Below are 20519 nucleotides of genomic sequence, written 5' to 3'. Positions count from 1 at the left end.
GGAATTACCCGAAAGAAGAAGGAGATCACCTCTCTTTCTGAAAACTTCAGAAGGAGCTTGTATTGTGCTTTACACTTGGATCATGTTGCATCATGTTGCACACCCAAAATAGCCAGTCTACAAGCGCACAAGGCATCGCAATGCGACGGATTGTGATCTCATAGATCTGCTGTTTTTCATGCAAGGCACTGGCGCACTTCCAAGTGTGAATCAGGCTAAACTCTAAGTTCACAAGTGTGCTGTTGTACTCCAGCGGGAGAGAAGTTGAGTTTCTTTGAACAGTGTGAACAGTTTGAGTGAGTATTGCAGGTTGGTGGAACATCTGTCCTGCCCATGAACTCATTCTTCGTGATAAAAACCCACCGGGCGAAAACGTAATCACACCAATCGAAAGATGAAGAAGAATAAAGAATTGAGGGATCAGACACAATGATCGGTACACAATGATAAATGAACCTAATTCTCTCTCTCTCTCTCTCTCTCTCTCTCTCTCTCTCTCTCTCTCTCTCTCTCTCTCTCTCTCTCTCTCTCTCTGGCAGCAACCCACTCTGTCTGACATGACGATGTATGAGATGAACTTCTCCCTGCTGATAGAGGACACACTGAAGAACATCGTACTGCCTGAGTACAGACAGATCATAGTGGAGGTAAAAAGATCTGTTTACTAACCTTGAATTTAAATCTGTTAATCAAGTCCATCCGTCTCTGTTTATGCAGCATATTTTATACTCTTACCGCAGGACTCACAATACAGGATTTTTAAAATCGTAATATTCCTTGAGACACATACAGGTATTTCGGGGCGTGGCCGAATCTGCCATTTCTTCGCAGCGTCAAACAACACAGCTTTCACCATTGGCATTGCATTACGGAACGTACACATTGTTACATTACATATGTTTTTTTTCCCGTCATAGCGCAAAACTATGGTTAACTATTGTACTGCAGGTAACTGCCTGTGAATGATCCAAACACCACCGAAGAAGTGTACACCCAGAGATCACGTGACCAGAAGAAAAAGAATATCGTCTGCTTCCATGTTAAAGGATTTACAAAGTGTTTAAAAGTGTTTTTCAAAAAACAAGCCACATTCAAACGGCCATAGCTCTGTAATGGAGGATCGCGGCGAGACAAATTTTTGTTTTCATTCCATGATTTTTCAAAGGTACAGTAAAATCGCCGTTTTCGCTGGCAAGGGTATGTAGACGGATGAATTAATTAATTAATTCCTGGCAGTGAATGAGTTAAGTACTACCAGGACACTATCAGGTAAACGTACCGTATATGTTCCCGAACTCAGCTGATGGCCATGCTTGAGGATTATAGTCCAGACATCGGCACGCAGTCTTTATGACTTTATTTAAGTCCACAAAGTGTCATTTCTTTTCTTATAACATGTTGGCGGACTTGGTTGAAGCCTGCAAATGTAGTTGGCTGACATAAAAAAAGCATATGAATCCATATAACCACAAAATATCTAAGAAAGAAGCACCTTTTTGCCTTATTTATATGGTTTCTAAGCACAGAGGTGATCCGTCAACATCATGGCGGATGATTGATAAATCACGGGTGACGTGACTGTAGTCAGAAGAATCTGGGGGGAAAAAACATATGGTAGCATGAGCATCATACACTACTAGCATCATACTCTCATCAGATTATCTTAAACATGCACACACTCTGAGATTTTAAAATAATGAGACATCACGCACTACAGGATTTGATTAAGATTTATCGGGGGTTGCCCGAACGCAGCACCTCACGTCATTTCATCTCACATGATCACTTGTAGAAGCAGCAGCAGTAGCCGACTAGCAGATGTAAAGAATGAACGGAGACGGTTTAATGTGCAGAGGTGATGAACGGTATTGTATTATGTCTGAAGACACGTTACAGACAGTGTTCTTCACACATATCAGCTGTCCAACGCATCACAATTAGTTTGGACCGCTGCCAAAAGACCTCTCATTCACTTCACGTCTTTCTCTCATTCACTTCACGCCTGTCTCCTTGTAGACTGTCTTTCTCTCATTCACTTCACATCTGTCTCCTTTCCTTTTAGACCGTCTTTCTATCGGTCGCGGTCGACTCCCTCTGTGCCCGTGCCGTTCCACTCGGACAGTAGCGATCCACATAAATATCCAGATAAATCAATCAAACATGTCTGAAAATCATCCGAACGTCCTGTGAGCTACTCGGAGGCTTAAGATCGGATCGTTGAAACGCACTAGAGGATAATCATGCCCGACATTCGCTCCCGATCTAGGCTGGGGTATGGAGCGCCCTCCCTATACTCGGGAGGGTATGTTTCTGACCCCAAATCACCTGGATTATCTTCACCTCCTTAAAATGCAGTGAAATTGAACTAACATGCATGCAAATATAAGCTCATCGTACATACCTGAATGTCACGGTTTGCCAACAGATCAGCAGCCGTGCTGTGCATGCACACAACTTTCATAGATAATGTTATTGTAATGGTGTGGCTCGTCAAATATATGACATGAAAAGCATATGGATCAAATTTTCATTTGGATTAAAGCAAGGAACCATCAGTCTGACTTATCACTTACAAGGTATTTATTAAAATAAAGAGATTAATGTACTTTCCCCATGGAACTCTAAACCAGCATTTCCATCTTATTTCTATTATTATTATTATTTCTTCCAAGTTTGTTACCTTGAGAAGAGAGTGCTTTAGTGTGTTCAGCTTGAATAATTGTTCAGGAAATGGAAAAAAGAGCCTGTGTTCCGATGGATCCAATGTAGTTATTATTTAGTCTTATTACAAAGCTTGGTTGAATGCTTGATTCTGATTGGTCAATCACTGAATTCAGCGTTGTCTTATTTCTCGATAATGACCGATGAAATCTATAACAGACCTCTGTCTAATCAAAGGCTCAGCGCACCTGCTGCGTTGCTTGATTTTGTGCCGTATCCAACATGACAGCCATGTAAACAAACACACAATGTCATTTACATTGCTCTCAAGAATGTTTTTGAAAACATTTGAAGCGAGAAATAGACAATGCAGTAACCAAATTTGTATTCTATTTGATACACTATACACTATATATACACTTACTTGTTTTCCGAGGCGACCGTGTCCACCCAGCGCAACACTTATGGAATACATCATTACCGTAAGCAAGGAAATGCTTTGTTTTGTTGTTACTTTTGGGTCAATTTATTAATTAATGTATTAAGTAGCCGTGTAATAAGTGGGATAATTGACGGCCAGACGGTCATTGTTGAGAAATAAAACCCTTCAGTGTGATTATGGCCTAATCAATGGCCTAATTTATTTCTCAACAATGACTGGCTGGCCGTCAATTATCTCTTGCACAAGCTCTTGTTGGTGCTTTTTATTAGTTCAATATTTATAAAACCCACAGACACACTTAACATCTTTCACTTTCCAAAATAAAATTAAAAAGGCAAAAGTAGCCGACCTACAAACTCACAATCTGCAATTTTTGCTAATTTTGTGTGACACTGTAGTATGAAAGAGTAGGACATTAATTTACCCCCAAAAATGTAATATGGAGATACAAGGTTTATGCCCAACAGCGACGAAATGCAATTAAAGCAAATTGATCTTTCTTCTTTCACTTGTGATGTACTGTAAATCTCAATGTAGTTTATGTTGTTAAATCAAATAAAAACTGTGTGAACTCTGCTTTAAAGCAATGGTTCTCAAACTTTTTCATGTCAAGGACCCCTAAATGTATTTGTCCGCAGACCCGAGAACCACTGATCTAAATCTCTCCACTGTCTTCTGTTCTGTTCAGCTGATGATGGTCATATCCATTCTGCTGGAGAGAAACCCTGAACTGGAGTTCGGTGAGAAAGTGAACCTGGACGGCCTGGTGAAGGAGGCCTTCAATGACTTCCAGAAGGATCGGAGTCGCTTTGAAGGCATAGAGAAGCAGGTAAAGTGGTGATGTTGTTCATTGAAGGCATAGAGAAGCAGGTAAAGTGGTGAGGTGATGTTGTTCTTTGAAGGCATAGAGAAGCAGGTAAAGTGGTGATGTTGTTCTTTGAAGACATAGAGAAGAAGGTAAAGTGGTGATGTTCTTTGAAGGCATAGAGAAGCAGGTCAAGTGGTGATGTTATTCTTTGAAGGCATAGAGAAGCAGGTAGAGCAAAGTGCTGACGTTGTTACAGGCCTTCCATAGCTTCAAGTCACAACCATGTTCTTAATATACTAGCGGCAAAAGCTACAGTATTGGGCAAAGTGGGCAGTTGTACACCCATTTTAGCTCTTGCCCACAGTCAGGATATCGCGCAAAATTGAAGATTTTATTTGGACTAAATGGTCACCTGAGTTTCAAAGTCGGGTACAATTATTAACACTACATATGAGGGGTGTGGGTCGTTAATTAACGGAGCGGCAATGCACACATTAAAACAGATTCATGAAACGTAGCATTATGATGATGATTATATTACGATTTTAAATGTAGACCCTAAAATTTACTTTACTTTATTTGTTTATTTGTTCGGGACAATGTACATTAATTATCACTAAGAGATGATTTAATACATGATTAAGTGTAAATATGCCGGATTTAGCGAATGCTAATTTCCATCGGTAGTGCCCAAAAACATACAGACATCACAATAGAACAACATAGTTAACAAAACACTCAATTAAATCAAACAAAAGGCTTAAAAACATTTAAGAAAGCCTATTTAGAGTAAAACTACTCACAAGTTTGTTTTAACCACTTTCAATTTTCCTTTGAATGCTATGAGTGTGGGTGGGGCTCTCCCTTAGTCCAACTGGGAGATGGTTCCAATCTGAGCAACCTTTGGTGGAGAGAACATTTTGTCCAAATGACAAATTCATTCATTTTATCATCAGAATGTATTCTTTGGTAGGCCTTTTATTGTATTACGTTGCAATATTTCCTTCTCATCCATTAGGCCTGTCCGTGTTGGCTGTGCTGCGCCCTCGAAACGTCGATTGCCCAGTCAAAATGTTATTTCTGCTGCCGTTACTGATATACACTAAAATCACTCTAAATCAGTCTGGGGAATAAATTAACATTTTGTTCCATGCTTACCTGATAATAATAGTTGAATTGATTGATACTGTGCATGACTATATGACTGAAGCTTATACAATACTCCTTAAAGCAGTACTCATTTAGTGCTAAAGCCAACAATTAAGCCTGAGTTCTACTTGGTTGCATGCCAATGTATATGTATAAATCACCCATTAGATTTGCAATTTGCAATGAAAAATGGAGCAAAAAATCTGTCTGCAGAATCGCTTTTTCAGTTATATTTGCAGTCCTCGGGGGCAGGCCTTTGAGCAAGCAAGCAAATTAGCATAACTAGGCGCAGCCAAGAATGATTTCCTGTTATTCAGGCATAGAAATGAGCTCAGCCCCGAGAGTTTTTTTTTAAACATTTTTTTACTGAATGAGTTCCCAGATTATTGGACACAACCCATGTACATTTTGCTCAAATATCTTCTTTATTGCGATTCCTGGATGACCATGATTTTTGTAACCCTAACCCAATTTTTCAATGAGCTAATGGTTGCATCTGCTGCACTCTTCTTATGTTGATAATAATGAGCCACTATTATGCCATTTCTTTGTAATTTTGACCCTTTTCAGAACACCAAAGAAATACTCTGTTTGGAAACATTAGATGTTCTTATTATAAGGCTTGGTTAAAGGCTTGATTCTGATTGGTCAATCACTGAATTCAGCTGTGTTATTTCTGTTTAATGACCGATGAACTCTATAACAGACCGCTGTGTAATCAAAGACTCAGAGCACCTGTTGCAAAAACACGCTGCTTGAATTTATGCTGTATCCAACATGACAGCCATGTAAACAAACACACAATGTCATTTACAAATGAACATTGCTAGAATGTTTTTGAAACATTTGAAGCGAGAAATAGACAATGCGATAACCGAAAATGTATTCTATTTCATCAACACTTCCTTGTTTTCCGAGGCGACCGTGTCCGCCCAGCACCACACTTATGGATACCTTCATTACCATAAGCAAGGAAATACTTTATTTTGTTGTTACTTTTGGGTCAATTTATTAATTAATTGAATAAGTAGCCGTGTAATAAGCAGGATAATTGACGGGTCACCCGTCATTATTGAGAAATAAATAAATCCCTTCAGCGTGACTACGCATCGGTGCCTAGTAATCACCCTGTTGGGATTTATTTCTCAATAATGACCCGTCAATTATCCCTTGCTTAGAGCACATGTTCCTTGAGGATGTTCCAAATGGACCCTTACATGCCTGTAACTCTGAGAGTTACAAATGTAACCAAAATGTAAACACATTTGAACAGAATTTGTTCCATTTGTTCACTCTCATAGTTATGGGGGTCCTTGAAATTAGGTCCAGCCTAGGGTAGACTGTTGCGCCTTGTCCTTATTACAAGGTTGGTTGCAGGTGTGGTAGTCTCGGAAACTAAGAGGAACTGGAGTGGTGAAAGACTTACACACTACAAAAGGATTAAGGATGACTCCTTAAAGTAATACTAGCTAACTTTTTCAAAAAAACGAAAGTAAAATTTTATATCTTTTGTGAGTGGCAAATGTTTCACAACACCCATTCCATGAATTTCACCCCCGAAAGCCTTTTATAAACATATTTTCTATTGAAAGTGGACAGGGGCGTCTTTCCCGCGAAAATGACGTCATCCGGCCGGAAAACGGAAACGGAAATGCACCGGTTTCCTGTTTGTCCCGGAACTACCGCGCTAGTAACAAAAATGAATTTCATGCTGTTTTTATGGCATTATAGGATTTGAAGATGGAAAAACAACAGCAAAAGAAAACACAGCTCACGGTAACTAAAGCTCCACTGGCTAAGAGAAACGATCCGCAGATAGTATAAAACAACAAAAAGAACCCTTTTTGAAACGCTTCCGCCTTCCGGTGAAAACAAATGGAATTCTGGGTAATGCAGGAATCCGCTAAAGACCTGCAATGACGGTAGTGACCAGCAGAGGTTGCTAAAAATCGTTATTTTGGGACTTACCAAGTACGGCTTTAATGACTTCGGGCGGCAATGGCTCAGGGGTAGAGTGGCCGGAGATAGTGTCGAAGTGTCCTTGGGCAAGACACTGAACCCTACATTGCCTCCAATGAGTCGGTCGGCGCTAGCCTGTGGGGATTGTTGGCCGCTTCACCTCCCAAGGTCCCCCCCCCCCGTATGAATGAATGAACGAACCATTGGAAAGCGCTTTGAGCACTTGGAGAAGCGCTATAAAAATGCAATTCATCATTATTAGACATCATTATTTTGACATGCTCAACCTCATGCTAATGTGCTCTTGAGCAAGTACAAAATAAATCAAAACATTTATTTCTTTAACCACTCCCAGTCTTTGAAATGAAAAAGTTTGTGAGACGCTGTATTTAGAGGACATTGTAAGACGCGTTGTATCCGTGTCTGTTGCAGGACAACATGGAGGCGTTCTACAACACCCCGCCAGTGGGCCAGAGAGGAACCTCCAGTTACCTGACCAAGGCTGTCATGAACCTGCTTCTGCAAGGAGACATCAAGCCCTGCAAAGACGACCCATGTTCTGTTAGCTAGAAGCCCTGCAAAGATGACCCATGTTCTGTCAGCTAGAAGACATCGTGTTGAACCCATTTGTTGTAATGGAAAACATGTTTAAAAAATAACAACAAAAAGAAAGTTGATCTACAAGCTAACAACGGAATACTAATTAGTCATTACCCAAACCTCACACCACCACCTACAACTGTTACATATGTTACTTGTAACTAGTATCACCAGCAACTACATGTACTTACATTAATTGACTTAACACATGTGCTACGGCTACTCTTAGGGCAGGCGGACTGCATTGACTTAACACATACTACTCTTAGTGCAGGGGTGCATTGGATGATGCAATACTTATCCATAGATCATTAGTTATCAGTGTCTTGTCATGTATCCCCAGAGAAAGGAACGCTGCTTGTTCTTGTTTTTCCTTCTTTCTTTATTTTCTACTGTTAACGTGTCAGCATGCATCAGTTTGAGCTTGTCCTTTCTAGGCTGTTCCAAAAGCAAAATATTATGCAGGTCCATCAGCATGAAAAATATTGCAAATCAAGATGCCTTCATGAATGTTATTGCTAGGGCTCTGTGTGTGTGTGTGTGTGTGTGTGTGTGTGTGTGTGTGTGTGTGTGTGTGTGTGTGTGTGTGTGTGTGTGTGTGTGTGTGTGTGTGTGTGTGTGTGTGTGTGTGTGTGTGTGTGTGTGTGTGTGTGTGTGTGTGTGTGTGTGTGTGTGTGTGTACCAGAGGATTCATGGTTGTGTGTCCTCTGCGTGACATCTTTGTGCATGGAGCGTTTGCTGCGTGACAATAGCTTCTGTTTGCCATAACCCCCTCATGTCGCTTTCTCTCTGATTACTGCTGTTTGCGACGTGATGTGAAATGATGTGTTTGTGAGTGGCGATCTCTGCATGACAATGAGCGCCGCTGCGCTGTTCAATCCCAGTTCTGAGGGCTCTCCAAAAAAAAGCCCATTTCAAAGGAAGGTAGGCAGCAGAATTTTTTTTTGTCGCTGTCAGGTGGAAACATTGTATATCCAAAACTTTTCAAAACATTCTACAGGGATTACTTAGTTAACAATCTCTTGTTAATACTTTATTGGTTCAATATTTATAACACCCACAGACACACTTAACCACTTTCACTTTAACCTAACATTATTTTCAAAAATAGCAAAAATCTACAAGCTTGTAGATCGGCAACTTTTGCTACTTTTGTGTGACACTGTAGTAATAGCATGTTGCAAGTTGAAAGAAACATAAAAATAATCTGGAGATGGGAGGTTTCTGCCTGACAGCTATGTGTTGCTGTCATCCTAGAGTGGAAATGATGAAACATGTGTCTCGATGTGTTTATCTGAATATAATCACTGTGATCCATCCATCCATCAAACCTTGTCATAATCCAAACCTTGAGTATTTGTAACTACTGTACACACTACCGTAGTTTTGAAGAATAAAGTAATCGGTTAAACTGTGTGAACTTTTGGGGTCTGTGCTGAGTTTCCATTAGTTTTATTAGTATTGTTTTTAACTTGTAAAAGTGTGGATGTTTTTTTTTTTTATATATATCTGTTTATTGGGTTTTTTACAGTTTTTTTTTCCCTCCCATGTGAGGATATCATTCGTGAACTCAAAATGCAAGCCTATATACAAAGTGTGGATGTTAACTAGATGATGATGATGATGATGATGATGATAATAATAATAATTAAAATAATAACAAAAAGTATGAGTAAAGATAACATAAGGTCCACAGAGCAGCAAGGGAAAGTATGTAAATAACAGATACAATGCATATGACAACAAAAGAGTTGTGCACACATCTCCATGATAATTGAAATACAACGAGCAGCACTAATCTGGCCACAAATACAACAGATATAGACAATATACCACAATGGTAGTTATTTTACCGTGAACAAAATGTGTAGCTTCAATACGTTGACGGGGCATACGCAGTGTGCACTCTCACACAGAGTATTATAATTTACACATGCTGTATGTCCATACATAGAGATGTGGCAAAGCTATGTACAGCACAGTACATGATGCAAGTTATGAAAGCTCCATGATGTAAGAAGTTACATCTACATTACATTCTACACATGCATGTTGTCGATGTCGGGTGGAAACCTCATGCTGGATGTTGGTTTCAAATTAAAAAAGTAGCAAAAATAGCAGATCTACAAGCTGAAAACGTGTCGCATGGTAAGGGAAAGTATATGTATTGTGTGTGACATTGTAATATGACGAAGCAGGCCATTCGTTTATGAAAAAGCATACAAAGCTAAAATATGGAGATAAGAGGTTTCTGCCAGGCAGCAGCAGATGCATAGAATGTACCCAGATTATGTTAATGTTGCATTACAATAATACACAGTAGGCACTGCATGAATCATATACACACTGTAATGTGATTTATTGTGTCCATTTGCCTTCGTGTTTGTACTTAAGAATATAGTCATTCCGATGTGTTTTTTTATTGTATATATTTTTTTAGATATGGAATCTTAATTGAAATTCAGTTATCATAGTAGCACTGCCGTAATGAACCAAAGATACAGGTAAGGGTGGAGACTGACTTAATCCTCTGTGTTCTGGTGGAACGTAAGGCTGCAACTATATCAGCTTCCATTTTATTTGGTCCTATCCTGTGTTACTCCTTTGTTAGGGAGTACAAACAAGCCCAGTCTGTCCATGCCGTACAGTCATGCTATTGACTGTTTCTGAGGGTGTGGTTTGTAAAGGTTAAATACTCTTTAAAAACTCCCGAGTTTAGGGAGAGAGGACGGTGAGAGACGGGCTCAGGGTTCTGGCGCTTGGAGGGACAGGGCCGAGAAAGCGTGTTTGTTTTTGATGCTGTTGTATTCCACAATAAATGTCATTCTCATCAGCTTCACCTTAAATGGATGTATCGTTTTTCAATAACTCTAGTCATTAAGCATTGATCCAAAGACGGTGAAGAACTCGTGTGGGCCTAATGGCCACTGGCAGGAACGACCAGCCCAGACCATCACCCTTGTTTTGGGGGGGCAGTGAGTCTGCTCTGCTACCTCATCAAAGAGTGGTTGGAGGGGGTTTGTCAGGGTGGTTTCAAGATTTCTCCTAATAAAGCAATAAGCCACTAGAGGTCACAGTTTACCAAGTGTTTTATAATGGCTGAGGGGCGTAGTGAGGCACGAGGCGCTAGCCGATTACCTCTGACCCTCTCAGCCAGTCCATTGAGATGGCTGTGTGCTAGACGTCAACTTTTCCAACAAACACAGGTTCACAGAGAAACAAAACTTCACTGTTCATTGTGACTAAGATAGTCAATAAAAAGCCAGATTTAGCTACTACGTCTGTGAACTTCCAGTGTAAACTGTTAGCTTAGCTACTTAGCCTTGCAGCCGAGAATCCAGCACAGATGGTTTGCGAGGGATGGTGAGCGCTTGTTTTCCTTACAAGCCTCGCCCGAAGCCCCTCAGTCACTCGCCTGGGAACCCATCGGCAAATTCAAAGGGGAAAATGAATCTGTCTTGAGAGATTATTAGCCGTCCTACACACGGGCGGTGCTTAGAAGCCCCGCTCGGCCGGGGCTTGTAAGGAAAACAAGCGCTCCCCTTCCCTCATTCAGCTACAGATAGGCTGGATCATTGTAGAAGCAAATAACGCACCTGTGATTGATGTAAGCTGATCTAAGGCGTATAGTTTCTAGTGTCTTTTATCACATCTACTAAACCAGCCATGTCAAACTGGTGTTTCGCGGGCCGTTTGTGGCCCGCGACGTCGTCAAATCTGGCCCGCGAGGTGATTTGAGAAAACGCCATTTAATACTACCTCTAATGAAAAAAAAAAAGAGAGAGAAAAAAAAAGGCAGAAAAAAACGGCAGCGCCCAGCAGCTTCTTAGGATGCCTGGTCAGTGGGTCTGAATTGGACAAACTTGTTCTATGAGAACAATGGCCAAGCCGTGAAGCCACGGCCAAGGTCATTAACATACAGAGGACCATCACCATTCAACTCTACCTGTAGGCTACTGGAGAGCGCTTTTTCCATAGATATATATAAAGGCTAGATGACTCACCCGCGCTGCTGGCCAATGAAGTACGACGTTGCCACATGGCGGCCATCTTGAAACAGTCATTCATAACATTATGTCTATGGAGCATATACTTTAAAATAACCATAGCGTGCTCAATTTTCATCCGATTTTCAAACGGTTTGGTGTGTTGTAAACACCAAATATGTAATAAAATTATAAAATTATAAAAAAAATAAATAAAAAAAAACATGATTATAATTATAAGTATGCAGTATAATAACTACATCTTTGGTGTTTACAACACACCAAACCGTTTGAAAATCGGATGAAAATTGAGCACGCTATGGTTATTTCAAAGTATATGCACCATAGACATAATGTTATGAATGACTGTTTCAAGATGGCCGCGGTTGAGCTACGCTTGCGCCGCCCCCTTGAGCCATCTAGCCTTTATATATATCTATGGCTTTTTCAACAGCATCACAAATCCGGTAAAACACCGTTGTATGGAGAAGTATATATCCGTTGCGTCTCTCGTCTGAGGAGTAGAGTGGCTGCATTTCTCCCCTCACCCCGCCCCCCTCACCTCTCCCCCCTCACACAGCAGCGTCTCAACTGAAGGTAGTGAGAAAGGAATAGCCTTCCTTTGTAACTGTTCTCATCTAGAATCCACTTGTCAGAGGGTGTAACATTCGTAGGTTAGTCAACGATAGTTTGTAGGGCAAAATAATTAACACCAGCTGTGAACGCTTGACTTTGAGTGTGTGTGTGTGTGTGTGTGTGTGTGTGTGTGTGTGTGTGTGTGTGTAACCTCGCGTCACCAGTCTTTCTCTGTGTGTGTGTGTGTGTGTGTGTGTGTGTGTGTGTGTGTGTGTGTGTGTGTGTGTGTGTGTGTGTGTGTGTGTTTCTGTTATAGCGCCACCAGCAGGTCAAATTTAGTAAAACACATTTTTAGAACAAAATGCCTCAAATCATGCATGCAGTGTCCGATTGCCATGCACGGCCTAGGAATAAATGGCACACTTTTCACATTGGCCTATTATAGCGCCACCAGGAGGCCAAAATAACCTACCTGACCTGGCGGAGACCTGTGCTCCGAGGAGCACTTTTTCTAGTTTAATTTGCAATAATTCAACTGTATGGCATGCTAATGTTTTGAGACATATTGTATTATATTACTACACAATAGTAAATAAATAATTCTACACAATAAATAAACTTTAGTTTTAAATAACTGATCTAAATATGGATTATAGTTATGATAAGTGAGATGTAGTGGAGTAGAAGTAAAAGTACTGGAAATTGTAAATACTCTAGTAAAGTAAAAATACGTCAAATCTTTACTTAGGTAAAGTACTTGAGTAAATGTAATTAGTTACTTTACACCACTGTTGTTCTATAAATCTAATTATTTAACCACCCACACTACCAGGTATTGTTTAACTTCAAATTGAATTATTCTACTTAAAATGGTTTATTATTATTATTATCATTATTATTATTATTACATTTATTATTATTATTATTATTATTATTATTATTATTATTATTATTATTATTATTATCACAAATTGCATTGTTTGTTTTTAATGTCAATAATTAAAGTAGCTAATCTTCATAAAACATTTTTAAAGTGATATACTGTTATGTCACAGCAGTGACTGAGATGTAGTGGAGTAGAAGTAAAAGTACTGGAAATTGGAAATACTCTAGTAAAGTAAAAATACGTCAAATCTTAGGTACAGTACTTGAGTAAATGTAATTAGTTACTTTACACCACTGTTGTTCTATACATCTAATTATTTAACCACCCACACACATTACCAGGTATTGTTTAACTTCAAATTGAATTATTCTACTTAAAATGGTTTATTATTATTATTATTATTATTATTATTATTATTATTATTATTATTATTACAAATTGCATTGTTTGTTTTTAATGTCAATAATTAAAGTAGCTATTCTTCTTAATACATTAAAAAAAAAGTGATATGCATAGTTAGTAGCATGTGTGAGCGCGCATGTGCGTCCGCAACTGGTTCCGGCCCACCTCAAGTCACCATTTGACCAATCTGGCCCCAACCCCAAAATGAGTTTGACACCCCTGTACTAAACGGAAACCAGCCAATCAGAATCGAGGATTGGGGACTCTCCATTTTAGAATCCTCCACGACCTCCTCCACATTTTCCACTTTGCTTCCCACTACAGAGCTTAGCTTTCTTCACCAGTGTGTTCTTCACCTTGTGCTGGTTTTGCCCTCCCAGCAAAGCAAGATGCTCTTGTTTTCCTTAGCGAGGGTTGTAACTGAAATGTCATGTTTGTTATGCAAGTGTGTCTGCTGCAGTCCTTCAGCATTATATTACCTCTTATAGCCCTGAATGGAGTGTTCAGCAATATATTACATCCTACATTTTTGTCCGGGTAGCTCTCTTGCCTTTGGACCAGAAGGTCATGGATTCGGTCCCGGACACCACCAACTCTGCGTATGAGTAGCATGGCTTGGAAGGTGTGGCAAGCCGTGTGGTAAAGTATTGGGAGCTGATGGTAGGTGTTGCGCTCCACCTCAGCAAATCATCTCCCAGGGGTCTAGCGCATTGTGAAACAGGGGTAGACTCCCACGCTCCATGGCCGATACTCAAAAATTCAACAAGCCTCTCCAACCTACTTACTCTCATCTTACAGCCCTGAATGGAGTGCTCAGCATTATCCTATAATAGGGATAGGACCATATGAAAATTTCATGTCACGATTATTGTGGCCAAAATAATTGCGATTAATTATATCATCGTAAGAAACAATTATGCTTAAAACTCTTAAAATGCCACTTTTGTTAACCACTTAAGCACCTCAACATCCATATTCTGCGGGGAACATTAGCCAAAAATAGCCAGTCAGTCACATCCACTCATGTTGCGCTGCATCTCAGCACTGGGGTTGTGTACTGTCTGCAACACTGACTAAATGACTGGCAGATATGTGTGCGCCACAGCCAGCAGAGGAGATAAATGAGCTCTGGCTTCACATTCTGTTTGGAAATCACTTCACAACAAACAACTCGGCTGCTGTCTTTTCCAGTGAGAGGTGATTTGAGCTGTCGCTTGGAATAAATAAATGTTTTACAAAGATGAATTGCTTCGAATGATGCACTGCTCTAATATAGGGCTTAGCTAAGCTGAGCCACCCCCCTCTCTCTCTCTCCGTCTGTGGCTAACCCAACACAAGGTAGAAAATAAGTTTGTCTCTTATCAGATTTCATGTTCACCTTGAATTTAGTGGATAAATAACCATTTACTGTCCAACCTTAGAATAAATACACAAACTGACCACTGGGAGGCAGCATAGTTAAAGAAGAGTTCCAGTGCAGACTGTTATTCATTTGGTAACAGGCCCAATGTTTTTTCGCAGAACACTCAAGAGGCCACGAGAGGCACCGCCGAGCAAGCCGTTAGGCGAGCTAGTCGCCATGCCAAACATTGCGAAGTCCACTTCAGCCGACTCAGCGCCGTTCGAGTTACTTTACGATGCGGACAGAATCGTAAATCATCGCCCTCCCCCTAGTCTTGGTAGCCCTGAGACGTCAAGCGTTTGCCTTCTTGGGAGTGAGAATGCGTTGTATTCCTGGGTCTCAGTAGGTTCTGGTGACCAGAAATACACGGGTCCGATGACTCTGATAATTCCGAGGTCGCCGGATTTGACCCGAGCCGAGTACGTTTAGGGGCGACCGTTCTTTCTTGTATTCATTATTTTTATGCTTTATTAGATAGTAAAGATGAGAGAGGATGTGACATGTGACAGATACCTGTGGTGAGTGAGTCATTGAACCAGCAGGCAGGCCTGGCCTGCAAGGCCCTCAGTTACAAAATTATTAGCTATTCTAAAAATATATATACGTGTATATTACAGTCAGTGGATCCTATTGTTTATCCTCCAAATGCCATTGCATGGTCCCGCCCTGTGGTCATGAAACCATTTTTACAAGCTAGTTTGAATGTTGTAGAAAAATCTTCAAAACTCATCTCATGAACCGCGTGTGAATGAGAAGAATTTCACCAGGCAGATCCACGGGACATGCATGAATATAGATTGAGAAAAGCTATGAGATTGGTAAGAAATTGACATTAAATAATTATATTACAATATTTTCCATAAAGCCTACTAAAACCAGAACATATTGAAAACACTTTATGAAATAGGGCCTCCTTACCACCATCTGAAAGGTGAAAAATACTATTACTATTTTTTCTATATTTAGGACTAGAGTGTGCTGTTGGTGAACACATAAATAAGCAACAGACACATAAATGTACAGTACATACAGATATACAGTACAATTACAATTTAGGCATTTAGCAGATGCCCGCATCCAGAGCGACTTCCTCTGAGAAACCAAAAATTCTGCTTATCAAAGTGCCTCAGGTCTCATGTGAGTAGACATTGAGCCCATGAAGCAGGTCGATGCTCTGCATGCAGTTTTATTACAGCTTCCATCCCACTGTTGTTGTACAGAGACAGTTGACCACAGTGGCTTTGTCTTTCCAGGAGGTACAGTAGCCTTTGGGAAGGTGAAAGCTGGTTAGAACCTGTGCTTGATTTCACCCATCGTGAGTGTGTGTGACCAGCTACACTGCTGCCCATCACCCATCATGAGTGTGGGTGACCAGCTACACTGCTGCCCATCACCCATTGTGAGTGTGTGTGACCAGCTACACTGCTGCCCATCACCCATTGTGAGTGTGTGTGACCAGCTACACTGCTGCCCATCACCCATTGTGAGTGTGTGTGACCAGCTACACTGCTGCCCATCACCCATCGTGAGTGTGTGTGACCAGCTACACTGCTGCCCATCACCCATCATGAGTGTGTGTGACCAGCTACACTGCTGCCCATCACCCATCATGAGTGTGGGTGACCAGCTACACTGCTGCCCATCACCCATCATGAGTGTGTGTGACCAGCTGCACTGCTGCCCATCACCCATCGTGAGTGTGTGTGTGTGTGACCAGCTACACTGCTGCCCATCACCCATCATGAGTGTGGGTGACCAGCTACACTGCTGCCCCTCACCCATCGTGAGTGTGTGTGACCAGCTACACTGCTGGCCATCACCCATCGTGAGTGTGTGTGACCAGCTACACTGCGGCCCATCACCCATGCAGCCAACAGCCTTTAATAATGTTGACGATCCGCAGCAGCAGTCTACCAAAAAAGAAACGGCCGCGTTTCGGCACGTCGGCATTCCTCAGTGTTAAGCACCCAGTTTATTCACCTTGAGTTGAGCACCTTTCCCTTGATGTTTGCTACAATGCTGCCCATCACCCAAGCGTCACTTTGTAGCTTCATGTCACTGGCTTCCATTGGAAATGACTTGTGGCCTGTCGCTTAGTCACTGCTAGTGTGACTAGAGATGGGACGATATGAACATTTACTGTAATGTCACGATTATTGTGGCCAAAATAATGGTTCTGCGGAAAATCTTCGTTTCACCAGCAGGTGCTGCCAACGCATTTCACTGTTTTATCGGTTCTTCAGCAGCCATTGTTTCAATATTTCGTCACTCTTTCGATAATAGTAGAGTCAGTGGGGTCATTATGTACACGTCAATACAATCAGTAGGCTCATTCATGCTGGACATGTGACCAGCTCTTCTTGTGTGGCCTGCATTAATCCCTCCCAAGCACCCCCCCCCCCCCCCCATCCCCCATAATCTAATAGCTGTAATGATTCAGAATTCTAAATTCAATCAGCTTTAATCTATGGGATACACACGCACACCCTAAATAGGGAGAGGGAGATGGTCTCAGCTGGTGGGGATAGGGAAACTATTATGAAACAATATAACTATTTCCGAGGTCCGTGGACTCAAACGTTGAAAATAAATGTGATAAAAGAGCGATGTTGGTGTCCTATACCCCTGCTAACGTTGTGATAGTTCTCTTCTGTGTGGGAGGAAAAAGCAGCACCTACAGTATTTGTTATCACACGCACGCACGCACGGGCACGCGCGCACACACACGCACACGCACACACACACACTTAACCAACACAACTTAACCCATTTAGACCGGGAAAGAATCAGTGTCATTTTTAGATTTCTTTGGCTATTCAAAAATAGCAGATCGGCAAGCTCATAGCGTGGCACCGACTGGCACACTATGAGCTTGCAGATCTGCTATTTTTGAGAGAAAAAAAGTAAAGTTTGTGCAAATCTTTTTATATATATATATATATATATATATATATATATATATATATATATATATATATATATATATATATATATATTCTTTCTTTCTTCTTCTTTTTTTGTGAATTTTTTTTACTCAATTCTTTGCTTCTGGGGGTTCTACAAATTACTACATTAAAAAAAAACTATGTTTCTATATCAGTGGTTCTGATATGTCAAGGACTCCCAAAATTACATGTATTTGGCTGCGGACCCGCATCTCTAAAATATATTGTAATAGAGACCCCCAGAAGCAAAGATTTGAGTAAAAAGATTTCCCTTAAAAAATATATATATAAATATATTTCACGATTTAAAAGAAATGGCAGATCTACAAGCTCATAGCGTGGTGCCGAGTGCCGCGCTATGAGCTTGTAGATCTGCTATTTTTGAACAGCCAAGAAAAATCTTAAAATGACACAGATCTGCTTTTCCCGGTCTTAATGGTTTAAAGTTGAGCCACAGAATATAGAGATAATTGATTTACAGTATCCAATATAACCAGGAAAGAAGCTGAGCTTTTTTTTCCTTCATTTCACCGTTGGAGAAGAAGTAACATACATCTGTTTTACATGACATGAAGATACGCAATGTTTGTCTCTACGATAAAGGACTCAGTGATTTACCTTCCCAACATCCTTGAACTCTTTCAGACTGCAACACACACAAATCTTCTCTACAAGGCTCTCTCTCTCTCTCTCCAGGAACCCCTCACACCCTTCTAATGTCCCTTATTGATCCTGGGTGAAGGCTGTGAATCTGTCTGTCGATGGGGGGAGATTTCCAACATAGAGGCGGAGGAGAGCTCCCACTCCTTTCTCAAGAAAGACACAGTCGCCTTGTTGTTTTTTTGTTATCTATTGTTTTTATTCATCGTATCACAACAGCAATACAATTATGCCAGTATACATAGATGCATCATGAATTCAAAAAAACAAAATACATATACATACAACACATCAGTGGTGGAAAAGGTACTCAGATATTTTACTTAAAGGGACACTTCGCCGATTTTGCAACCAGATCTTATTTTAATGAAGTTTAGGACTCAAGAAACAAGATCCTTTTTTTTGTGTATAATCTGTGTTTTTAGATATTTAACTCTTACCCTGCCAGAGTTTTTCAGAAAAGTCTGTAGCCTCTGCCAGGGTTTTGACCGATTTTGGTACCTTTTTGCATAGCCACAAAATATTTTTCTCAAGTATGATTGATCCCCAGAAAATTTCTAATCACAGATGAGATTCAGGTGTGGTTTCACAAATGTCAACGAGGTCAATTTGACCTTGTTGTCATGTGTTGTTTGATGTTTGAAAATAGCTCAAAACCAGTAGTTTCAAACCAAAAAACATTGTGAATTGTTTGTCCGTTTCAATTTTAACATTGAAGTGGATGGAGCAGCAAATCTTTGGAAATTGTTATCTCCTTATTCGTTTGGAATATCGAAAGAGTGTCAATTATAAATAATTAGAGAATCTTTTAAAAAAAAAAAAAATTGAAAAAAGTTCTTTTTTTATTTATTTTTTCAGGACGTTTTTAAACGTCTTTGGCAGGCAACAGCTAATTTCTCAAAGACGTTTATAAACGTCTTTGGCAGTAATCTTCGAAGATTTCGTGACGTTATTTACGTCACGAAATATTGGTCTCATTCCTTTCCGCACTACATGTTGTCTCGACGCGTCTCAGTCAGACCAGCTCCAAAGACAGTCCCAAGGGGTGTCCGTAACACTTTGTTCAACCTTCTTTCCCCACTCGGCCACTCCCATTAGCTGTGCCCCCCCCCCCTTGCAGAGTGAGGGATTACTTTACCTGAGTTATCTTCTGATAGTTGTACTTGAATGTTGACATGAAATAATAATCCTGTTTAGTGTTTCATAAGCACAAGCGTAAAAAAAAAAAAAAATACAGCGTGGAGTGGCGGCGCTGGTAAACAAACACCGTCGCGAAAGGCTAGGATCACAATACCAAGGATTTGACAGTGATGTCACTACTATGCGACACGGAAGTAGAACTGCATAAAGATACCAAGGATTTGTCAGTGATATGACATCACTACGAATCCTTGGACATATATGTAACTAGATGAACGTGTGCGAGGTACACGTTCTTCAGCCAGTGTTGCCAGATATTGTGAGAGAAATAAGCAACCAGGTCTATGAAAACAAGCCCAAAAGAAGATAACTAGGCCAAGAGCACTTTACCTAGACATGGGATATTATATATTTGAAAAATGCCGATCTACAAGCTCACAATGCTTCGCGACCCATTGTGAGCTTGTAGATCTGCTATTTACAAAAAAATCTTGAGGGGGGAAAAAGTGCAAAATGTGGAATATTTTTGACACATATTTGTTAGGGGCTCCCTGGCACAAATTATAATTTCAGATGCGGGTCTGTGGAAAAATACATGAACATGTTTGAGAACCACTGGTTTAAACAACAATCAAAACATCTGGAAACAAGCCCAAATATCAACTACATTTTAGAAAGAAGCCGCTTATAATAAGCAGACATGGCAACACTGGCATGCTGTTGTTTGTATGTTGTTGTTGGAGATCACACCCACATGCAACCTCCCCTCCCCACAAGGAGGCACAGTGCACCAAAGCATTATGGTCATTGTAGTAATGCAGCAGTCCAGTCAAACCCTAGTCAAACACACAGATTTCATTATTTTTCTGGCCATCGGGTGCGAATTTTAAATTGTGCTACTGT

The 20519-nt window shown here is 40.5% G+C and overlaps 1 protein-coding gene across 3 annotated transcripts in view; it reads left to right on the top strand.

Annotated features, from left to right (window-relative positions):
- The window catches only part of phkb (phosphorylase kinase, beta), a 156036-nt gene extending 147001 nt beyond the window's left edge, over positions 1-9035 (top strand). For all 3 annotated transcript variants that reach the window (XM_080440007.1, XM_080440008.1, XM_080440009.1), the window contains 3 exons: positions 540-647; positions 3792-3932; positions 7452-9035. In XM_080440007.1, coding sequence (XP_080296133.1) covers positions 540-647; positions 3792-3932; positions 7452-7589 — 387 coding nt within the window. In that variant the 3' untranslated portion in view covers positions 7590-9035. The remainder of the gene's footprint in view (positions 1-539; positions 648-3791; positions 3933-7451) is intronic.
- The last annotated feature ends 11484 nt before the right edge of the window (positions 9036-20519 follow it).

This window comes from Gymnoscopelus braueri (assembly GCF_963280865.1).
Source record: "Gymnoscopelus braueri genome assembly, chromosome: 1".
NCBI classification, from domain to species: Eukaryota; Metazoa; Chordata; class Actinopteri; order Myctophiformes; family Myctophidae; genus Gymnoscopelus; species Gymnoscopelus braueri.
This window is presented reverse-complemented; position numbering and strand designations above follow the sequence as displayed.